Genomic DNA, 23208 nt, shown 5'->3' with positions numbered 1-23208 from the left:
GGGAGAAGAGAGGCTAACTACAACCAAGACTGGGGCCAGGAATCGCCCCAGACCAGAGCCTCAGCTCTGCAAACTCTGGAGCGCGCCAGGCCCAGCGCCCGCCACCTCCCCCGCCGAAGCCCCGCCCACCCACGGGCCCCGCCCCGCCCCGCCCCGCCGCGCTGAGACACCGCCCCCACGAGGCCCCGCCCCGCCGCGGATGCTGCCATAGAAACCCAGAAAGCGACATGGCTGCCGCCGGCCTGGGAGGAAGGCTTTTGACACTACCGGCGGCAGCCCTACCCAAGTCACCGTCACTTTCGCTACAGGCAGCAGCTCCCATCCGAGGGAAGCCTAAGAAGTATCTGGTCTATCCGCATCCACCGAAGAGCTCCCGCCTGTCCCCATCGGTTCTGCGCTGGCTCCAGGGCCTGGATCTCACCTTCTTTCCTAGGAACGTCAACAGGTGCAGGAGCAAGCCGCCTAGACGGGGCCTGAGCACCCCGGGGACCCGCCGACCACTCGGCTGCCCCGCCTGCCCCGCCGCGGCACTGGGCGCAGACGGCCTACTCCCCTGGTTTAGGTTTCAGACCCCGACCCCCACCCGCTCAGCGCGCGGCGCGCGCGCACGCGCACACACACACCCCTTCTTTTAGGGAGCGGGCCTGGAAAATACATGATGAAGCACTCACTTATTCATTTACCCATTCAATCATCACATTTTAGATTTAAGCTAATACAGAATGCCTTGGTGACTACAAAAAAATACTGATAGTCAGGGCTCTTTCTTTAGAGACACTGGACATTAATAATCGTGGGGATCAGTTTATCCTCTGGATGGCATCTAGTTTTTCCAATCAGGGACTGGAAAAAAGTTGCTGCTGAACTGCAGCCACCCTGAACGTAACGGGCGGTTAATATCTGCTCTGGGAATGCGAACTAATTTCCATAAATATGAAGACGATGACTTTTTTTGCAGACTCTGGTTTACTAATTTCAATATTCCTTAATAGAGACATGCCTGAAATTTTCAATGTGCATCGGAATCACCTAGGGATCTTGTTAAAATGAAGATTCAATACAAATTAATAGTTTGGGTTCATAAAAAGAACACGAAAGCCTTTAGTGTGTATCTAGTCTTATTAAAATTCTATTCCATAGCAGGTCTTCCTTAGAGCAATGATCCAACAAAACTAATTTTATAAGTTATTTGCTGTCAGTGTGGAATATTAAATTGGTGTTAATTGATTATAAAACAAACTGTAAAAGTAACCACATTTTATTTCATTTCTTTAATATTATGGATCAGGGATTTTTCAAATGGCTTCCTGATTGCAGAAATATTCACTATATATTACCCCAGGGACCTTAAATTGTCATCCTTTGAAAATGGAACTTCTTTGAAAGTCAAGTTGGATAACTGGGCACAGTTGGAGAAGGTAAATTAGCAGTCATCGACTTTAAGAAGTTTGTGTTTTAAATGGTGTACTCCTGATGTCGTGGATATCTACACACACGTGCGTGTGGCTGTGCCACGAAGCTGGCAGCTTGTTTCCGTGTATTAAAATGAATGTTATTAAAGTTTGTCAGGAGTCACTTATGAAACTCATTTCAAATTGGAGTAGGATAGAATGGTTGCTTTTCTTGCTGAACGATATTTTTTAATAATTAACATGTTAAAATTAAAAACTATTAGTTGACAGACAAAAAAAAAGGGGGTTAAGGTGAATACAAAGTAATCGAAGATTTTTACATAACTTCTTATAATGAAAATACCTTCTTTCTACTATTAAAGTTCCTGGCAAGAAAAAGACTTAAATTACCTAAAGAGCTAATCCATGGAACAATTCATTGCAAAGCTGGAGTACCTGAAATACTAATACAAGAGGTTTATACTTTGCTAACGCATCGAGAGTAAGTCATTTGGAATCTTCTAGCGATACAACTTAAAATGAAAATTTGATAATATAAATCTCATTACTAAAATATGGCTTGTCAACAGTATTTTTTTCTTTCCAGAATTAAAAGTATCCAGGATGACCTCGTGAATTTCACAGACTACAGTTACCAGATGCGTCTGCCCCTGGTTCCTAGCTCCACAGCTTCCAAGTCGATTAAAGATAACATTAGGTCATCAGAGATAAAAAGCAATCCCAACATGCTCAGCAATGAACTTAAAGTAGAGTTCCTCTTCCTTTTACAAATGTTGCAAAGAAAATTAAGGAGAAAATTGAATCCCAGTAAGTTTTCCTTGGAAATAGTCAACTGAATTCTTCCCAACGTAGTGAGGCTATGCTTGAGTACAGATGAAAGAAAAGTTGACCACTGTCTGTCCCACCTCTTCTTTTTCTATCCCTGGTTTAAAGGGAAAGTGGTTCTCTTATGCTTAGCAGTGGAATGATTTATCATCACTGGAGTGGTTTACGGCATATTTTTTTTAAATGAAAGCATAGGTTAACTTAGTATATTAACACTTTTCTTTTTAGAAAAGAGTGACTATGTTCACATAAAATTCTGTGGGAAGTAAGTTCAAATATCAAGTTACTAACGAGGATGAGAATATTTCAGACTTCATCAGGATGTAAGTACTTTAGGAAAAGCCTGGATTACCATGATTTGCTCTAGATGATTTCCAGACCATGGTCATGGTTGTCCTGTAGTAGCCTCGGTATGTAGACTGGGTACGTAAGGTAAGGCAGATGGAGGCAACCCATGGCAATCTTCCAGAGAGATCACTGAAATAATTCTCAAAGCATCCAAAGCATTTGCCATCAGAGTCCCAACAAATGACAAACAAAATAAGTGAACTTTCTTTCTTTCATTGTTGTTGCTTTACTAACACTTAACTTCTGACACCATTGGTCTCAGAATTCTATAGTCCTTGATTCCAGACATTTAGTGACTTCATCATGACCGTGGCACTAAAACCATTCAAGAATGAGGCAGCTGTAGGTCAGTAGGATTTCTCCCTCATTTGAACCCCCACTTTCTGAAGAAAAGAGCCATTTTCTCTCTAGTCTCTGGAAGGAAAGGAGAGCAGTAACTGTAACTTCCCCTCACAATGTGAGTTGGATATTTTGGTTTTCATCCTGTTGCTCTGTTCATCTTCCACTGCCTATCATTTTTTGTTTCTCTTCCTTCTTTGCTCTTACTCATGAATTTGTGAGTAGAAAAGAACTGAGGTCATTAATCCTGTTGTGGAATTATATAGTCAAATTCTTTTGTAGGTTTTTAAACACTGTAATTCTGCTGTGATTCATGCATGCATGTAACGTAGATGTACAACTTTAAAAAGACAATGAATAAATATTTGTGTATCACTGCATAATCTATGACGTGGAACATCACCCATAGCTTTATATTCTCCTGGTGTCCTGCTCTTACCGCCTTCTTCATACTTGCCTCTGAGAGTAACCATTGTCCTGCAGCCTTTGTCATTGCCTTGATTTAAAAAAGTTTGTTTATGCGCACGACTTATGTTCTTCTTAACTTCATTCACATGTATTTCTTAATTGAGAAGATTTTATCCAACTCTGTACTAGGTAGAATGTCTCCCATGTTGTTCATGCCCCAATCCCTGGAACCTGTGAATACGTTGTATTACATGGCAAAAGAGGCTTTGCAGAAGTCACAGACCTCGAAATAGGGAGTTTATGCTGGATTATTCAGGCGGATCCAGTCTAATCACACGAGCCCTTAAAAGCTGAATCGTTCTCCAAGTGGACTCAGAGGAGTGCAGCAGAAGCAGGAACGATTTGAAGTGTGGGAGGGCCTCAACCTGCCACTGCCACAGAGGCCACCTGGAGAGCACAAGGTGAGGGCATGGCCTCAAACAACTCTCAGGGACAGCCAGCAACAAGACAGATTTTGGACCTAGAATTGCAAGGAGCCAAATTCTGCCAAAAACATGAATGAGCATGGGAGAGGATTCATCCCCAGAGCTTCCAGAAGGAATGTGGCCCTGTTAACATCTCGATTTCAGCCTGGTGAGCCTCTAAAAAGAAGCCCACAGACTTCTGTACTGTGAGAGTAAAGATGGCTATTGTTCATAAGCCGCCAACTTTATGGTAATTTGTTATGGCAGAAATGAAAAACAAATACAAACTTCATAATTAATACTGTTGGCATCATGAGGTTATAAAAATATTCTCCTATCCTTACCTTGACTAAGGTTTAGCCTTTCCATTTTTTTTAAATTTTAATTCCAGTTAACACAACGTTCTATTAGTTTCAGGTGTACGATTTAGTGATTGCTTCCATACAACGCCCAGTGCTCATCGCAAGTGCATCCTTAACCGCATCACCTATTTCCCCATCCTCCACCCACCTCCCTTCTGGTGACCATCTGTTTGTAGTTAGGAGTCTCTTAGTTGTTTTTTCTTTTCTTCCCCTTTGCTCATTTTTTTTGTTTTTTAAATTCCACACATGAGTGAAATCATATAGTATTTATTTGCCTTTCTCTGGGTGACTTATTTTGCTTAGCATTGTACTATCGAGCTCCATCCATGTTGCAAACAGGATTTCGTTCTTTCTTATGGCTGAATGATAACTCATTGTATGTATGTATATATACATATATAGGTATGTATATATACGTACATATATACCTATATATGTATATATACACGTTATGTTTATATACATATAAACATACACACCATATCGTCTTTATCCATTCATCCATAGATGGAGGCTTTGGCTGCTTCCATCATTTGGCTATTGTAAATAATGCTGCTATAGACATCGGGGTGATGTATCCCTTTGAATTAGTATTTTTGTAGTCCTTGGGTAAATATCCAGTAGTGCAATTACTGGATTGTAGGGCAGTTCTACTTCTCACCTTTTGAGGAAACTCCGTATCATTTTCCAGAGTGACTGCACCAGTTTGCATTTCTACCAACGGTGCAAAAGGGTTCCTTTTTCTCCACATCCTCACCACCACTTGTTGTTTCTTGTGTTTTTTATTTTAGCCATTCTGACTAAAGGTGTGAGGTGGTATCTCATTGTAGTTTTGATTTGCATTTCCCTGGTGACGAGTGGTATTGAGCATCTTTTCATGTGTCCCTTGGCCATCTGGATGTCTTTGAAGAAACATCTGTTCATGTCTCTGCTCATTTTTTGATTGGATTGTTTTTTGGGTGTTGAGTTGTATCAGTTCTTTATATATTCTGAATACTAACCCTTTACTGGATATGTCATTTGCAAATATCCTCTCTCATTCAGCAGGCTGCCTTTTAGTTTCCTTTGCTATGCAGAAGCTTTTAATTTTGATGTAGTCCAAAGAGTTTTTGTTTTTATTTCCCTTGCCTCAGGAGACATACCTAGAAAAATGTTGCTATGTTAGCCTTTCACTTAAAATAATTTTTCAACTTTACTGAGGTATAAGTGACAAATAGAAATTACATATATTTAAGGTGTAAAACTTGGTGTTTCGATATACATATACATTGTTCAATGATCACTGCAATCAAACATATCCATGTTCAGAGCGCCTGGGTGGCTCAATCAGTTGAGCGTTTGACTTTGGCTCAGGCCATGATCTCACGGTTCCTGAGTTCAAGCTCTGAATTGGGCTTGCTGCTGTCAGCGCAGAGGCCGCTTTGGATCCTCTGTCTCCCCTCGCTCTGCCCCTCCCCTGCTCAGGCTCTCTCGCTCTCAAAAATAAACATTAAAATATCCATCTCCTCAGAAGGTTGCCATTTTCTTTCTTTCTTCCTTTTTCTTTTTTCCTTGCTTGCTTGCTCTGTGTAGTGAGTACACTTAAGGTCTACCCTCTTAGCAAATTTCAGGTACACAATACACAATTAGATGCAGTCACCATGCCACACATTAGACCTGCAGAACTTACCCATCCTGCATAACTGAGACTTTGCACCTCTGATCTGCATCTCCTCACGTGGCCCTCCACCCCATCCCTCGAAATTACCATTTCACTCTCTGCTTCGAAGAGCCTGTTTACATTCCACATAGAAGTGGAAATGCAGTATTTGTTTTTCCATGCCTGGCTTATTTCTCTTAGCATAACGTCCTCCAGTTTTATCTGTGTTGTTGCAAATGATAAATTTTCATTTTCATTTATTATTTATTCATTTTGAGAAAGAGACTGTGCCAGTGGGCAGGGGCAGAGAGAGGGGGAGAGAGAGAATCCTAAACAGGCTCCTCACTAACCATGAACCGTGAGATCATAACCTGAGCCCAAACCGAGAGTTGGAAGCTTAACAGACTGAGCCATCCAGGCACCCCCCAAATTTCCTTCTTTTTAAAGGCAGATTAATAATCCATTTTAAGTGTGTGCATGTGTGTATGTATACATGTACATATTCTCTATACGGTCATCCATTTTTGGACATTTAGGTTGTTTCTGTATCTTTGGCTAATGTGAATATTGCTGCAGTGAACATGGGGATGCAGATATTTCTCTGAGATACTGATTCTGTTTCCTTGGGACATATACCTAGAAGCGGGATTGCTGAATCATACGGTAGTTAATTTGGGAGAGAATCTCCATATTGCTTCCATGATGGCTATACCAATTTACATTCCAGCAACAGTGTAGAAGGGTTCTCTTTTCTCTCACATCCTCATGAACACTTTTTATCTTTTGTCTTTTTTGATAACAGCCATTTTGACAGATGTATGATGATATATTATTGTGGTTTTGGTTGCATGTCCCTGATTATTGGTCATCATTAGTGATGTCGGGCACCTTTCATACACTTGTTTGCCATTTGTATTTATTTTGAGAAACATCTACTTAGGTCCTTTGCCCCATTTTTAATTGGGTTATTTGCTTTGTTCAGTATTGAGTTGTATGAATTCCTTATACGTTTTGGATATTACTTCCTTATAAAGTATTGAACACTGATGAAGGAAAGAAGACACAGATAAATGGAAAGACATCTCATGTTCATGGATTAGAAGAATTAATATTGTTAAAATGTCCATACTACCAAATTGATCCATAGAGTCAATGCAAGCTCGCAAAACTGAATGGCAGTCTTTACAGAAATAGAAAAAACAATCCTGACTTCACATGGAATCACAAAAGAACCTGAAAACCCAAAGCAATTCTGTGAAAGAACAAAGCTGGAAGCATCACACTTCCTGATTTCAAACTAGATTAAAACAGTAAAGTACTGGCATAAAAAACAGACATGTAAACCAATGAAACAGAACAGTGAGCCCAGAAATAAACCCATGCATTTACAGTCACCTGATCTTGAATAAGGATGCCAAGAACACACAACAGGGAAAGGACAATCTATCTCCTCAATAATCATGCTGAGAAAATTGGATATCCACTTGAAGAATCTCACACCCCAAATCAAACCCAAATGGATTAAAAAACTTAAACATGAGACCTGAAACCATATAACTGCCAGAAGAAAACACAGGGAAAAAGCTTCTCGGTATTGGCAATGAATTCTTGGAAATGACATCCAAAACACAGGCAACAGAAGCAAAAATAAATACATGGGGTTGTATCAAACTAAAGTGCTTCCTGCATAGCAAAGGAAACAAGAGTGAAAAGGGAACTATAAAATGGGGAAAAAATGTTTGCAAAGCATGTATCTGATAAGGGGTTAGTCTCTTTTAAGATGTTAATTTGAAAAAAAAAAAGATCTTAATTTGTCTGCAGCTGAAATGGAGAACCAATGGTCTCAGAACCATTTTTTGAATAGTCTGTTCTTTCCCCACTGATTTGTAGTATCCTTATGTCTCAAACTTTCCAAGTTTCTGTGTATATCTGGGCCTGTTTCCTATATATATATATATATATCCTAGCTGATTTTGTCTAAATGTGTGCAACTTCATCACCCGTACGATCTTAGTTACTATGGCTTTATAGCAAGTGTTGGCACTTGGTAAACAAGTCCTGCCATTCTTCCCTCTATGAAGTATCCTGTTGCACGGACCTATTTATTTCACTCACCGTGACTTTTACTGTTAGGAATTCAGTAGTACTGCCTACTGCTATATTTGCATTCACGTCTATCGTGGTGTTTTGTGCTCTTTATTCTTTTTCTGTTTCTTGTTATTGTTTCACCTATCTTTTCTTCTTTTGCAATGATTGGATTGAGTTTTTGTAAAGACTGTCTCCCCCCACCCCCCAAACTGACTTGGAAAATTTTAAATTTCTACTCTTTGTAGTGCCATTCTAGAAATTTTACCATGCAGACTTATCCTCGTCTAAAATTAATGTCTTTACTCTTTCTCCAACTATAAGGACCCTAAAACACTGACAGCTCCTTGTCAGCCCCTTACCGCACTTCAGCATTTTAGTTTTGTCAAGTTACCTTATTTCTAACACCATAAATCAGATATGATTATTTTTCATACAGAATGTTTGCTTATATTTAGTCTCACCATCACTGTCACTCACTGGTTCTCACTGGGATTTCTAGAGCCAAACACAAGTATTCTATTTAATCTTCTAATTAAAAGTCCATCTTTGCACAAAGTTAACCTGTACCTCTCTTGTCCTCCCGTGAGCACACTTTCTCTTTAGCCATGGATCACCTCAACCCTTCAGATTCTGCAACAGTATTCTGTTATCACCCATCTTGATCTTTGAGGCTGCTGATTTGAAGCTCAAAGTCATGAACTGTGATAATTATAGTTCTGAGGATGCTGCTGACCAGAGCTGTATTTAGCATGAACAGGGTCTGGCTGATAAGTAGAAATAACCTTAGACTCTTCTTCAAGCTGCAGAGGAGCAGTAAGTGATCTTTAGAAGCACAGGGAAGTTGATATCCAAGTGTGATAGATAGAATTATAGAATTAGTTAATGAGAGATAGGGGAAACGAAGCAATAATTTTAAGTCACTATTTTTAAAGCATAAATAGGTTTGCAAAACAGATACTGCATGTTGTTCATATGAAATATAAATAATATTTAAGAAATCATTTAACCTGTGATGACAGAAGTCAATACAGTATTTTCTTTTTAGGATACTGTGTAGGAGAGACAAGCAGGGGATTTGGGGGGTACTTACTAGTAATATATGATCTCTTGACCTGGGTGATGGCTACCCCAAGTGTATTCATTCCAAAAATTCATCAAGCTGTAAACACATAATTTATTTACTTTTCTGTATACATATTATTACTGAATAAAAACTTATCAAAAAAACTAAGAACATAAAGATAGTCTTTAAAATACCGGGTTTTTTTTGAAATAACTTTTTTAAAGCCACTATCTTGTGCATCAAAGATGTGAAAAATGTGGGGAGAAGGTTAATCTTCATATTCACACCATTCTTAATATGATAAAACAGATGTCTAAAGAATTTGCCTGATTTTTAAATTACAGTGTCTTATTCTGGCCCTGGCCGTAGTGATTTTCTAACAGTTTTTGTGTTCCTATTTCATAGAATGGTTTGAGGTCAAACCAACAGTGGGAGAACTTACTCTTGACCACCTTCCGACGCATGGCTCTCGGTGCAAATATAATTCCATGATTTCAAGGGAAAGAGTTGCTCCTGTTTTACGTGAGTCTTTGTTACTGTGGTTTTATTCTTAACTTTTTACCTGTGAACTGAACCTTTTGCTGCTACTTGGTTCCTTAGAATTTTTTTAAACAGTGAAAATGTTGGTCTAGGCATTCAGTCTAAAACTGTGTATTAGGCTGGTGTCGGCATGCTCTGGGTAGGCGGAGGGGCCACACGGTCCGCTGAGTACCGGTCACATTGGGGAGGTTTCCAAGCCAGGTTCCCCCCACCCCACCCCAACTAAAGGACCCACTTCAGCTCTGATGTATCTTTAAAGAGGTGGGTCTGAAACAGGTGAAGGCCAGTGCAGAGCTCAAAGCTCAATTCTCTAGCAGCAGGTAAGGAATCAGCCCTAAGGCAGATACTCATACTTGCATACTTGTATTACAACAAGCCCCTAGTTTAAATCCTGGGAGTTCAGAAAGTGTTCCTAGCATAGCAATCTAGAGCCCATAAGCCAAAATCAGTCTCCCACCCTGTTTTTGTAGAGCCTGCAAGAATGGCTTTCACATTTTTAAATGGTTCAGTGTATCAGAAGAAAAATGGTATTTTCTGATGCATGGACATTGTATGAAGTTCAAATTTCTATGTTCATAAATAAAGTTGTACTGGAACACAGAGCCAGGACCGTTCCGCATGCCATGTCTATGGGCTGCTTTTACGCGACAAAAGCAGGGCTGAGTCGCTGCCCACAAAGTAGGTTCTAGATTGAGTGAATAAAAACAGATATAACCAATAAAACCAATAATTACGAGGACATGTTGAGACATACTTTCATTGAAAATTATTCATTGCTCATCTGAAATTCAAACTTAACTGAGTGTCCATATTTTGTTTTTACTGTCAGGGCTCTGATGGAAAATATTAGGGGACCTGTCCTACAAGGCAGGATTCCTAAAATGTTAAGGGTTTCATGGGGGGTGGGGGACACAGGCCTTTGTTTATATAGGGTCTGGAAAAGCAATGTTAACAGATTCCTCCTTTTAAACTTGTGATTTCTCAGAGCCTTTAGTATGCTAATACTCGTTGTAAACAGTGAAGAGGAGAGGTACCCAGGGAAGTGTTTTCCAAACTCTATTTGATCACACATCACTCTTATTTGGTTTTGTTTTGCTAATGGCCTGGTAGAACTACCATTTCTAAGAGCACACTTTGTAATATCTAGACATTAGAACAGTCCATTAAAAGGTCTAACTCATATGCTTGAGGCATGGTACTCAGCATGACTCAACTCGACAGAAGTGAATAGTGACATTTCTATGGAAAAAAAAATAAGTATCCATAGTTTCACCTTCAGATTCTGGGAACACATCCTCTCCTTCAACCTGCCTCAACCTTCTTCCAACAATGACGCCTGCAGGGAGAGCTCCAGCAGGTAGAAGCTGTGGCCCCAGGGCAGAGGCTGGGGGGCGTGGGGTGGGGGGGTGCTCTGCTGGTTCCCTTGCTTGCCTCTTTCCCCTTATGACTACTTGGACCTGCCTGGGGGTGGGAAAGCACAGGACCACTTGCTTCGGGACCTGCAATGAGAAGGCGGGAAAAGGAATGAGATGTTGCAAGGCCTCCTTCCTGCATCAGAAACAGATGCAAAGTGTCCATATATGTGTGTGTGTGTGTGTGTGTACACACACACACACACACACACACACACGATGGGTACTGATACTTGAAGAGCTGAAGAACATTCCTATATCTTTCCAGAAACATTTCAAGGTCACAAATGAGTTTTTAGAAAAATAATGCTCTCATTTCGGATCACAACTCCAAGGAGAGTGGAGTCCTGCTTTTACAACTGTAATGACGTAGCAGCTGCTGCACGTGACTTCTCCCCCATTTTATTCTCTCCATGCTCTTCTACGAGTCCCCCTCACTTCAGTGGGCTTTCTCCATCCTTTTCAAAGTGGGTGATGGGCTAAGCGAGACATCACCAGGACAGATCAGGATGGGAAGAAAAATGCTTTTATCTCTCTACTTCTCTCAATCCTATTCCAGAAACTTGGATCCTCTTAGTCTGGGCATACGGAAATTAATGAATGGTGTGCAGCTGACTTTGGTAATTACAAGGATGAGAGCTGTTTTGCTAGATTTTATTTTTTCCAAATTAACTCAAGGGATTCCATCTCAGTTGTTTCTACTGAAAGAGCAGAGTGTTTAGGTCAGGTCAGCTAACATAATCGGAGTGAGTGGAAGGAGGGAAGCAGAGCTAGGCCGCAGGTAAAACAGGATACTATTTTACCATCTAAGATTGCGTGGCATGTAACGGCACCAAATCCACAGGCTGTTCACCTGAAAAGCTTCTAATTCTCAAATAGGGTGGCAAAAATTAATTGTAAGATAGGTTGTTGCCTTTGTTTTCTCGTTAACACTGAAGTCCCTCCCTATGTTTACCTAAACCTAGCATCTAGTGACCTCGTGGGCCGAGGGAGAATACATTTCTTGGCTGCCACTGGTCCCTTACATGAGAACTGAGCGACCTGGAAAGTCAGCCAGTTTGGACGCTTCATTGCAATCAGAGTTCCAGAAACTAAACCGAATTATGTGTATTTGCCAAATCTCAGCACTGTTAGAATCGAGGCCTCAGCTGCTTTCTGAAACAACATCTAAAAATAGTTGAGTCATATTCAGTATCAGATACACCGAACTAAGCCCCGGGTATTTTAGGCACTGCTAATGGCTTTTGGAAGTGGGGGGCATTCCGATTTTTTATTTACGGCCACTACACTGCGTGCTTTAAATATTCTACTTACCAGGCATGTAGATGAACCTGTGTTCAGACTGTTGCTGATCCTTGTGCAAGTTCCGTATGTTAGAAACACTGATCATCGCGCAAATGTTTAATAACCACAGACTGATTTTAATGTTGTTTATTTAAATATGCCAGGAAATACAGGTACTGTTGGCAATCCACTTAGAAGAATTCATGTCAAACAAGCTGGAAAATATTCTTTTGAATCTGCTATGAACCCTATCACAAACACGAAAAAGTAACCTTGAAAAGCACGTGTCCAATGGCTTTGAAGATGTAATGCAGCGTCTCCTGCCATCCTAGAGGGTCTAATCGCCTGGTTGTGGGTATATAAGTAAATTAAAGCGATGTCTTATCCATAATTGGGCTCAAAACGTGTTGTGTTTTTTTTTTTTTCAATTCAACAACCACGTATTAAAACACCTGTGCCAGGTACTGTTGAAAACGCAAAATCAACAGAGAAGGAGCAAAAATCATTTTAAAAGGTACAGTTAAACATAATTCACCATGACAGGTAAAAGTTTTCTCTCATCAATTCTGTAGCAATGGTGGATCTGCTTTGTTATGTTTTCCTCATCAGAAATGAAAAGAGCAACCACTTTGCCTGATACATATCTACACATCACATGCACTCAGAAAGAATGCATTCCGAACGGTGATTATCACACATTGGCCCGGAAAGAATACTGCCCACCCCCATAAATGGCTAGACTTAAAACATTTTTAAAAAACAGGCATCGTCCTTCTTGCTGATAGGGAGTTGTGGGAGAGGAAAAATTGTGCCTCACTTGCAATTTGGTTCTGGTGTTTAGCAAACCATTTAGCTCAATTGAAACATTTCTACTGGTTGCTGCCACTCCCCAGAATTTTAGGGGAGGGAAACCAGAGTTGGCCGATATCTTGAAAGATGGATTATCTTTCATGCATTGTTATAATTTTACATTCACATTTGGAAAATTTTCTTCAACTGTAATTCGTCATGTTGTTACGCTCTCTCATTAACAGTCTCATCTGACTTCCAAGATGAGCATTACTAATGCTGGATCCTGAGACACACACGCCAATCTCCGGCTAAACTCTGTTCGTTGTTTTGCATTGCTGAAGGCTTGGCTTTATTAGAATTTCTATCTCCAAAAACTTCTGTGTTTAATTTCACATTTGGGGCAGGTAATATTTAGTGAAAGAAATTAAAGAGGGCCCACATAAAATAGGATGGCTTCTTGGGAGTGAGTGTACAATCTAGTTTTATCTGAGGTAAAGGGTATATAGTTTAAATGCGTACCTTAAGCAGCTACACGTTACCCATCTGTTACCTTGCATTCTTTTAAAAACAATTTTTTTTTACATTTATTTATTTTTGAAAGAGACAGAGAGAGACAGAGTGCGAGCAGGAGAAGGGCAGAGAGAGGGGGAGACAGAATCCGAAGCAGGCTCCAGGCTCTGAGCTGTTAATACAGAGCCCGACGCGGGGCTTGAACCCACAGACTGTGAGATCATGACCCGAGCTGAAGTCGGACACTCAACCGACTGAGCCACCCAGGCACCCCTGTTACCTTGCACTCTACTGGCACAAATCTAAAGTAGAAAATTATGAGACTAATTTTTAACCCATAAAATATAGTTCCTTAGGAAGGGGCTATAGAAGCAAGTCTTTGGAACCTCAGCTGGGGAAAAGATCCAGAGAAAAGGATTTAAATTTGGGTAGAGAGTCATACAAAATGTTTCTTTATTCTTCTCCTGACTGTATGTTCAATCTCCTGAAAAAGCTGATCACTCACCACTGCTTATGGTAAGTTCTCATGACTCCCATGGGGCCTCTGGAGAGCAGTGGAAAATACGAAATACACCGTATGCTTCATAGTGAGCAAATAAATGGAGGTAGCAGGTATGGTCAAAGTAGGTAACTTCAAGAGCTTCAGGAAGATGAGTTGTACTAAGAGAGGCCAACACTACAGGTGTATCTTAAGAAGGCCATTTACTTCACAAAGGATCTTTGGCAGAAGGAAGCAAGGAGCTTTTCTAGGAGCAACAGCAGCTCCTCTGGGAGCACAACCTTTTCAATCAATTGGCACAACACTCATCAGGGACCGGATGCCTCTGTGACACGCTGTTTGCATTATTAGTAAGCTTTTCCCCTTTTATGCTAATTGTGGGGTTTACTACAGTCAGTATTTCTTACAAGTTGGAGAATCATCTTCCTGAAAAGCCTAAAGAAGTGATTTTTCTAGGTTTCCAAGTAAAGTAATAACACAGATGAACAGCTCAGCCCTTCACACCTCTGATGATTCTGGCCCAGCATTTATGGAGAGACCGTGTTCTCTAAATGGCATATGTGGGGACAAGGCTGATGCTCATTTTAGCGGTTAACTCTGTCATATCTGGTTTTAACTGCAGTGTTTCCTGAAATTTAGGGGACCTGAAATACGTACATACAGACATACAAATCTCGATAACTACATGCCATATCATAGCACTGTCATCTGGCTAATTAAATTTACCGGAAGAGTACTTTTTTCAATTATTTAGGAATAAATGTTTCAAAGATATAGTGCAATAAGCACTTATTAAGAGTTGACCATAAAGATACCTTCTGTATTACTGCTACACTAAATATAAACCCAAAATTTTATAAACAATTAGGGAGGCTTTTACTATATTCAGAATGCCTTTTGACTTAAGACCAAAAAAGTGTCAATTTTCCTATTTTAAGGACAACAAAATACAAGTCATTGCTTTAATGCAACCATGTTCCTGAACACCTCTGGATGATTTCATGGAAAAATCTATGTGTGTGTGTATACATATACATACATACATATATGTATACACAGACATATATGTATACACACATATATGTCAATTCTGATTGACATAAAAATCGTATTTCCCAAGACGGAACTCATTTTGATGTTGCAATTTTGTTAACCACCTGGTACTTTCTATAGACAAAATATTTTTCCAATGCTTTCAAAACCATTATCTAAGGAGACTTCTTTCCTAAAAGCATATGTAACCTTGCAAAATAATTTGTCCATGTTATCAATAATATAGACATCTTCTTATAGTAAAATAAGCTAATATTATTTGTTTGGGTTTTCATGCATATGAAATGTAACAATGGAAAACCTTTTATAAATTTAAAAAATTGCTTTGTTTTTCATATTAAGGCACAATAGATGCAGACTGGCATGGTCAAATGACATAATTCTATGAAGAATTAATAGTTACAATTAATACTAAGTTACAGAACATTATAGAAGTCAAAGAGTAAAAGAATTATATTTGAATCAATTCAATTTAGATTTTAGACACAAATTTGGTTCCTCCTCTATTATGTTCATGTGCTAAAGAGTTATATTTTTTCAGTTTGCACATAAAATATCATTTTCCCGCATTCATTTAAAATACAGAAGAAGGAAATAATTGTTTATCTGTGTATAACTTAAACTCAATGGTATCTTTTCTTTCAAAGTAGTTAAAGCACAGAAGATAGGCTTCTTAATCTATTTTAAAACAAAGAGAATTATAGTAGGATTTCAACTGCCATTTTTAAGTGAATTTTACTACATATATGCTAATGAAAAATTCTCCCACCTAAAAAAATTTGAGTTACACATATAACCAAGGATTTAAAAAAATACTTCTATCAATGAGTCACATATATTCTCTTCTACAGTGTTAATTAAATCTTTTTAATAAAATAGAATTTAGGCCTTCTAATGTCTTTTTGAGGAGTTAGAAGTGGTTAATGCAATAGAGAGTACATGATATATATCTTATTTTCTGTTTTAGAAGTGGGTTTAAGAAAATTTTTAAAATACTTTCAATGCAACAGGTTTAAATATAATAAAAAACCACAATTATTCTATTTATATAAGCTCACTCTTTAGACAAAAACATCTACATTATGAATCTTATGAAACAGCTCGAGTACCAAAGTATTATTGTTCCTAGTCATACATTAATTTCATAGACCTCAAAATCAGAATTCTAATACAATTGAAATACTGGTAGTCATGCCTCAGACTTTTTTAAAAAATAGTTTTATTATTTTTTTTGTTTTGTTTTTAATATTTTGAGAGAGAAAGAGAGTGAGCAGGGGAAGGGAGGGGTAGGGAAGAGGCAGGGGGAATATTATGCAGGTTCCACGTCCAGCGCTGAGTTGGACACGGAACCGAACATAGAGTCTGAAGTGGGGCCTGATCTCACAACCGTGAGATCATGAACTGAGCCAAAATCAGGAGTTGGACGCCTAACCGACGGAGCCACCCAGGTGCCCCAATAGTTTTACTCTTTTATTTATTTATTTATTTATTTATTTATTTATTTTTTAATTTTTTTTCAACGTTTTTTATTTATTTTTGGGACAGAGAGAGACAGAGCATGAACGGGGGAGGGGCAGAGAGAGAGGGAGACAGAAAATCGGAAACAGGCTCCAGGCTCCGAGCCATCAGCCCAGAGCCCGACGCGGGGCTCGAACTCACGGACCGCGAGATCGTGACCTGGCTGAAGTCGGACGCTCAACCGATTGCGCCACCCAGGCGCCCCTAGTTTTACTCTTTTAATAAATATTTTAAAAACTTGAATTTATAATATACCCCAAATTTTAACTAATATCCTATTTACTCATAGAAATTTGAAACTAAATTTATCAAATAAATGTTATAGAAAGTTCATATAAATCAATTAGAGATTACTGTAAATATTAAATGCATAATCAAAACTAATATCCATACATATCAAATATCTTTTAAAATAGTCAATTATCATCAAATGTAAATTCTCAGACCAATTTAACTGCATTTGTGTTTTTCATGCGTCAATTTCTGTTATGCCTACATAACCTAGTCCTTTATACTTGCACATTTAATTTCAGTTAAAAAATTTGGTAATGCCTTCTTTTTTTAAAAAATAAAACTCGTAAGTATTTTGACTGTGTATCCATTTATTGACACGCAGCAAGCTCGTAACTGGAAACTTTTTATTAAATATGAACTAAAACTAGTGGTTTACTATATATTTTACAGAGGACAATATAGGTGTTTGTTAACTCGAAGATCAGTCATACATACCTTAGTTACATGTTGATATTCCAATATTCCTTAAGTACTTACTACATGTCAAGCACTATTCTATCTGTTGTGTTATTTTATATGTTTCAAAGTTTCAAAAATATAGTCTTTTGGTACCTTTTATGCTTTCTGAAACTTTAATATGCTCTTTTATATTTTTTGGTCTTTTATATAACTTAAATATTATCTTTCTCCCAAATATGGCTACTCTATTTTATAAAGAATACACCTATTTTTCCTTGAAATTACATAACTATTTTATTTTTTGAAGTTGATGAATTAAGTCAACTGTTATTCCCACCTCCCCTTCTCCCCTCAACCTTTGGTTGTGCACAACAAAAGTTAAGGTAATATTAACCCACAAAAGGTCTTTTTTAAAAAACAGTTAAACATGGAGAAAAACCTGTCAAAATGGGTTGAGTCGTATTCCAGTCCCTAAAGGTGAGAATGGGTTCACCTTTGCCCACATCAAAGCGTCATTCAATGAGATAGTAGATTTCCCGTCTTCAAGGAAAAATACAGGGCCCTGCACACAGAATTGAGGAGAGAGACGATGAGATTATAAATGTCTAACATGGTTTTCAACTTCCAGAAACAGAATCACTCTGATAAAAAACTACTGGCAATATTTAGGCACTGCTAATGGGAATTTTTAAAATATGAGAAAATCCGATTTTTTTGAACTGCTACAAATATCCCTAAATTTTAAAATATCTTAATATGCCCTGATGCCTTTCACAAGAGAATTTAGTTTTATAACTTAAGTTCTTTGAATACAGTAGTGCTACCAATAACGACAGGTAGTGCTAATCTATTAATACAAAGTAAACAGCTTATAAAGGCATACACGCCTAGCATAGACTTAAATATACTTTATTTTAATCAGATGGCCTGCATCAATACAGCTGGGGAAATTATTCAGACCAGAAGCTCTGAACCTGCTCTCTAGAAGACAAAGAACATGTTGCTGTAGATGTGTCTACATAATTTAAAATCATGTCAATCATACGATTTACTAGCATATTTATAATTTAGCTATGTCAGTTACTTTGCATGTCAAGGATAGTTCTGAAGCACCAAATGCAAAGAAATCTTTCAATCTGTTTCTCCTAGCTCTCAGAAGGAAAAGCATGATTTAAAAAAACACAAATTGGAATAAAAACTTATCTCCTTAATTATCTTCTAAAGTTATCAGATTTTTTATCACAATTTCAAATGGTACAGCTTGTTGTTAGTAAATTATTCGAGACACTGGAAAATCCATCACATGAAATAGAGAGCTTCCTACTCTCAAGTACCTACCTACTCTCAAGTACCTCTCAAGTACCTACCTACAGGCACTTGAAATTTCATAGTTCTAACCAGAATATTACTTTTCTGTTGAAACAGAAGTATCCTGGGAGAGGAGCACCCCATCTCCATTAGTCATCTGCACTTCACTGTGTATAAGATAATTAGTAGGTCTTTTCCTAATGCAGGTTTGGGTGCGGAGAGGTTAGGCAGCCTATGTGTTGGGCCACATGGCTACTGCAGATGGAGAAAAAGATCTTGAAGGTATCACGACAAATGGCACAGGGAGGGCCGCGACTAGCGCTGAAGATAAACTCTAAATATTGCATGATCTTTTTGCTCTTAATTATAAGTTACTGAATGTACTGCTTTGATTCTTGACCTCTGAATGGAAGTGGATAAAAACTATGCACGTCAGTGTCCTGTTTTTTCAGAAATATATTAGTTAAATATTACTTACATAAACTTATAGTGTCAAGTCAAGCTATGGTTAGGGTTTACATTAGCAGCAAGCTATTTAATTTAAATGGTTATTCCAAAAAAGCAGCTGTCCCCATTGACCTGGCATATCAGTATGAGAAATGTAATTAATCACATTCCATGAGAAATCTAAGAATCCACTGAGTAAAATGTGAACACTTCTGGGAGGTGGTGTTCTTTCAGTCCAGACTGTAGTTTCAATCCGCATTCTGTATGGATTCAGCTTTGTTGACTTCACGTGGACACCTACACCTGGCCCTGACTCTGAGATGATGAAGGCCTCTCCACTGTCTGGAGAAAACAGCACCCCTGGGTCACACTGGGAGGCTCTGGAATGATTCACCATCATTACTTTTGACTGTATGTTAGGGACCTTCCTCAGGAATTAGTCATCCCTTGTGACGGATCCCAGTAATTTGTAACTGTTGAAAATTCAGGAAGTCACTCTAAGAACATATACAGTATATCGATAACACACACCTGCCAGTTTTTAATGTCTTTGTGTTTATAAAACACAAATGGAGAATATAAAGTTAATTTTAATCTATTTAGCTATAATTTATAACTATGTTGATTTGTCTCCCTTATTTAATTTCCCAAAGGATATGATCTCTATGTATTTGTAAACATTTGTTACTAAGTATACCTATTACATGAATTGCTTTCATGATAATACAAGGAGCATCTCTCTGAATTTATTTTAAGGAGCAAACGACCATTCATACTAACTATATAGCATTAAGGGCAGTGTTTTCTCAGGGGTCACCAGTCTTATTTATAGGTACCGACTTTTATTCAGATTATGCTTATTCTAAGACCATATTGTTTTGAGTAACTGAACAAATGAAAATAATGGAAATGAACAATTTATGCCTTACATTAGGCTGTACCTGGATTTTTAATCCCGTAAGACAAGAGATGTGAATATCTGAATGACTGGGCAGATTTGATCCAGTCACATAATCTGGCCCAACAATTCCTTTGAGTGGTTCTTCTTGTAGTCTCTTTAGTAAAGTTGCATAAACCATTCTTTGTGAATCAGAAGGGGGTGTATATGGAGATTCTTCTGGTGATCTATATTTTCAACAGATATTACATTTTCATTTTCATACAACCACAGAATTATTAAGGTTTAAGTTAGAAACAGTCCCTGATGATTATTTAGTCCCCATTAGAGATGATGGCAAATTAACTTTAGGCTTAATTTATAGTAAAACGAAGTACTTTGAAAAGGCAGAAAACAATAGGATTGTAAATGATGACGGAATATACGCTGACCAAACCAAGATTCATTTTTCGGCAGATTAATAGTGAGCCAATCCACATTTTCAATAAATTTGTGTATAATATTAACACCTCCGTATCCCAATTTTTACACTGTCCTCACTCACCGGCTCGTGGACCGTGTGCAAGCTCTCCACGCATCCAATTCCTCAGAGAGGTGCTCAATTTTTAAAGGCACTGATACCACCCGACGTTTTAACAGCTGACTGAAATGTGGAACAGAAATTAACTGACTTCCAAGACTAAGATACGAAAGAAAGCAAATGAACTTTAAATAATTGCCATTTTGGATTTAACAACTACTGTTCAAAAACACGTGTATACATGAATGCGTGTCTGTGTGTGTGTGTGTGTGTGTGTGTGCACGCTTACTTGTATATCTGGCCTTCAAGTTCCCTGGAAAGTTAAAGACGTTCAATACTGTTGGTTGGATGACAGTCTGAGCGAGTGGATGAAAAAGGGACTAGCGAGGGAGGGGGTGGGGGGGTGAGGGAAACAGGTGACGGCTGTGTACACAGGATGTGTACACAGGATGTGTACACAGGATGTACTTGCTGTGATGAGCACCGGGTGATGTATGGAAGTGCTGAATCACTATATTGTACGCCTGAAACTAATATTACATTGTATGTTAACCAACTGGAATTTAAATAGAACTTTAAAAAAACTTAAAAAAATAAAATGTAAAACTAATAAATAAGGAGATAAACAAATGAAGAACCAAACAAACTATGGGGACGGGATAGTCCAGCCAAGAATGCTGAATAACAGCCACACACAGCAGGGGTGGGAGGTGGTGCATGTCTGAATTACAAATGAGTATCAAGAGTAAGAAAACAAGTGGGAGAATGGCTAGAGCAGAATGTCAACCAGCAGAAAGGAATGGAAATGCTCAATTCTTGAGAGACAGAGACTGGTGAGAAAAAGCAGGAAAACAGCCACAGTAGTGATCCATCACATCCGCATAAGGAAAACTGGAAACAGGTATATGTGGTATTAATTAGGAGGCTTTAGATAAAGAATTATTAGTCCTAGTTTCTATACTAAGTCACAGACTCCGTGTGCTTTTCAAGGAACTAGTTATGGGACATTTAAAAGCAAAAGCTGTTTGGGAGACAGAAAGAAACAGAACGTAAGACCTTACAGATGAACTTAAGAGTACAGGTAAGCCATTCTGTAATGTACATTTTACGGTTACTCGCTCTAATTGTCCTCACTGCTGGGACCTAATAAGATCTGGTGAGGAAAAAGGCACACATCTCCACCTACACACGCCTAACACTATAGTAATACTATCTCAAATCAGTAAGTTATCATTTTCTTCAACCCCAAATTACTCAACTTAAGATCATTTTTTGAGAGAGCGCAAGAAGGGGAGAGAGAACAGAGGAAGAGGGAGAGACAGAATCTCAAGCAGGCTTCACACCCAGTGTTGAGCCCCACGGTGGTGCTCAGTCTCACGATGGTGAAATCATGACCTGAGCCAAAATCAAGAGTCGGATGCTTAACTGAGTCACCCAGGCGACCCCCAAAATTACGGAACTTAAAATTTGTATTGACAACGTGGCTAGCTCCACAATGAATTCCCTCAACACTGTGCCTTCCGTGTCTACAATTTGGCACTTGACAAGACTTCCCACCAGTAGTGTTTGATGATCTACTATATGCAAAGCAGTGTTAAAGCGTGAGGAGAAAACAAGACACTGAGAAACTACCAGCGGGAAAGCTTCCATACATATGGGGTCACAAGTAATTCCGTTTGACCAAAGTGGAGAACGCAGAGAAGGCTAAGGTGGACGGCTTGGTCAGAACCCTATTTCTGTAGACCTTTAATGTCAGACTAAGAATCTGGAAGTTCTGTGATGGACACTGGGGAGCCCCGGAGGGCGCTGAGGAAGGGCAGTGCTTCAGGAAGGCAGAAGCCACAGTGGGGTCAGGCAGGCAGCAGGAGGAGGACAGTGATCCAGACAGCAGGTGACCAGATGCAGGGCTACAGTGGGAGGGAGTTACTGCAGACCCTTACTGCGGTCAGAGAAAACACCCGTGACCCTCACCATTAAATTCTGGGAGACAGAAATAGAACGCCATAGTCAAAAGAAGGGACACAGGAGAAGCAGCAGTTTGAGAAGGAAGAGAATGTTCATTTTGAGCACACAGAGTTGAAGCCAGGGTTCAGTGAGCCACAGAGCGATGTCACAATAACTGGCAAGGTAGAGCTACAGAAAGGGCCAGGTTTCTGAAGGACAGAGTACAGAGAGGGGAGCAGAGGGGAGGGGAGGGGAGGAAGAAGACCGAGAGGGAGCTGGGAAGCAGAGGAAGGAACAAGCCTGGGGACTCAGCCTGAGGGCAAGGTGGCAGTGTGAGCACAGGACAAGAGACACCATAATCAGGGAAGTTCTTTCCAATTAGGGCCTTAAGTTTCTCCTTCTCAACTGTTTCTCTCAGACACATTCTCCCAGGTCTCTTCTGCCTTACAAAAGCCTCCTTTCATTTCTGATATTATTTCAAGGGACCATTTTCTCTCTCTTTACTTTCATTAGCCAAGTCGTATTTATTAAATGAATATATTTCATTAAATAGATTTTAATTCCATGTGGTACATACACCCTATTGCTCCCAGATTTTCAAATTATTGAAAGCTGCTTTCACATCTGGGCCTGCTGCCTGCACAGAAGTAGGTTTTTCCCTGAGTGCCTAGCAGTGTCCCCTCTGCCCCCCTGCCCGGTCTGCTCTAGGTGGGGGCCCTACATGTAAGCAGGACCTTCTCTGCGACCAGAAGGAAGAGGAGGGAAGAGAAAGCTTTGTCTGTCTCAGAATCTCTGCCCGCGTGAAGGCACTCAGAACAACTGCTTAGTCTCACACTCAGCAC

At 39.2% G+C, this 23208-nt stretch overlaps 2 protein-coding genes across 8 annotated transcripts in view; one reads left to right on the top strand and one right to left on the bottom strand.

Moving 5' to 3' along the window:
* The first annotated feature begins 183 nt into the window (after positions 1-183).
* SPATA4 (spermatogenesis associated 4) lies at positions 184-12587 on the top strand. 5 transcript variants are annotated; one of them, XM_053216252.1, is made up of 8 exons: positions 184-445; positions 1289-1418; positions 1775-1893; positions 1999-2219; positions 9354-9470; positions 10756-10845; positions 11169-11237; positions 12351-12587. In XM_053216252.1, exons 1-7 carry the CDS (start codon positions 228-230, stop codon positions 11189-11191), a joined length of 918 nt encoding a protein of 305 aa, XP_053072227.1. In that variant the 5' UTR covers positions 184-227; the 3' UTR covers positions 11192-11237; positions 12351-12587. The 5 variants fall into 5 exon arrangements, with proteins under 5 accessions (XP_053072227.1, XP_014929665.3, XP_026932844.2 ...); XM_053216253.1 differs by having other exon boundaries at positions 185-445; positions 10768-10845; XM_015074179.3 differs by lacking the exon at positions 11169-11237 and having other exon boundaries at positions 10768-10845; positions 12349-12587.
* Positions 12588-13582: 995 nt separating this feature from the next.
* Positions 13583-23208, bottom strand: part of WDR17 (WD repeat domain 17) — a 110478-nt gene continuing 100852 nt past the window's right edge. For 2 of the 3 annotated variants that reach the window (XM_027077034.2, XM_027077036.2), the window contains 3 exons: positions 20447-20545; positions 19946-20129; positions 13583-17811 (listed from right to left, as the gene is read on the bottom strand). In XM_027077034.2, coding sequence (XP_026932835.2) covers positions 17692-17811; positions 19946-20129; positions 20447-20545 — 403 coding nt within the window. In that variant the 3' untranslated portion in view covers positions 13583-17691. Of the gene's footprint in view, positions 17812-19933; positions 20130-20446; positions 20546-23208 lie in introns of all 3 variants that reach the window. The other variant, XM_027077033.2, reaches the window with a different exon arrangement.

The sequence above is a fragment of the Acinonyx jubatus genome, chromosome B1 (assembly GCF_027475565.1).
Source record: "Acinonyx jubatus isolate Ajub_Pintada_27869175 chromosome B1, VMU_Ajub_asm_v1.0, whole genome shotgun sequence".
Taxonomy (NCBI): domain Eukaryota; kingdom Metazoa; phylum Chordata; class Mammalia; order Carnivora; family Felidae; genus Acinonyx; species Acinonyx jubatus.
Note: the sequence above shows the minus strand (reverse complement) of the source record. Positions and strands in the feature narration are given on the sequence as shown.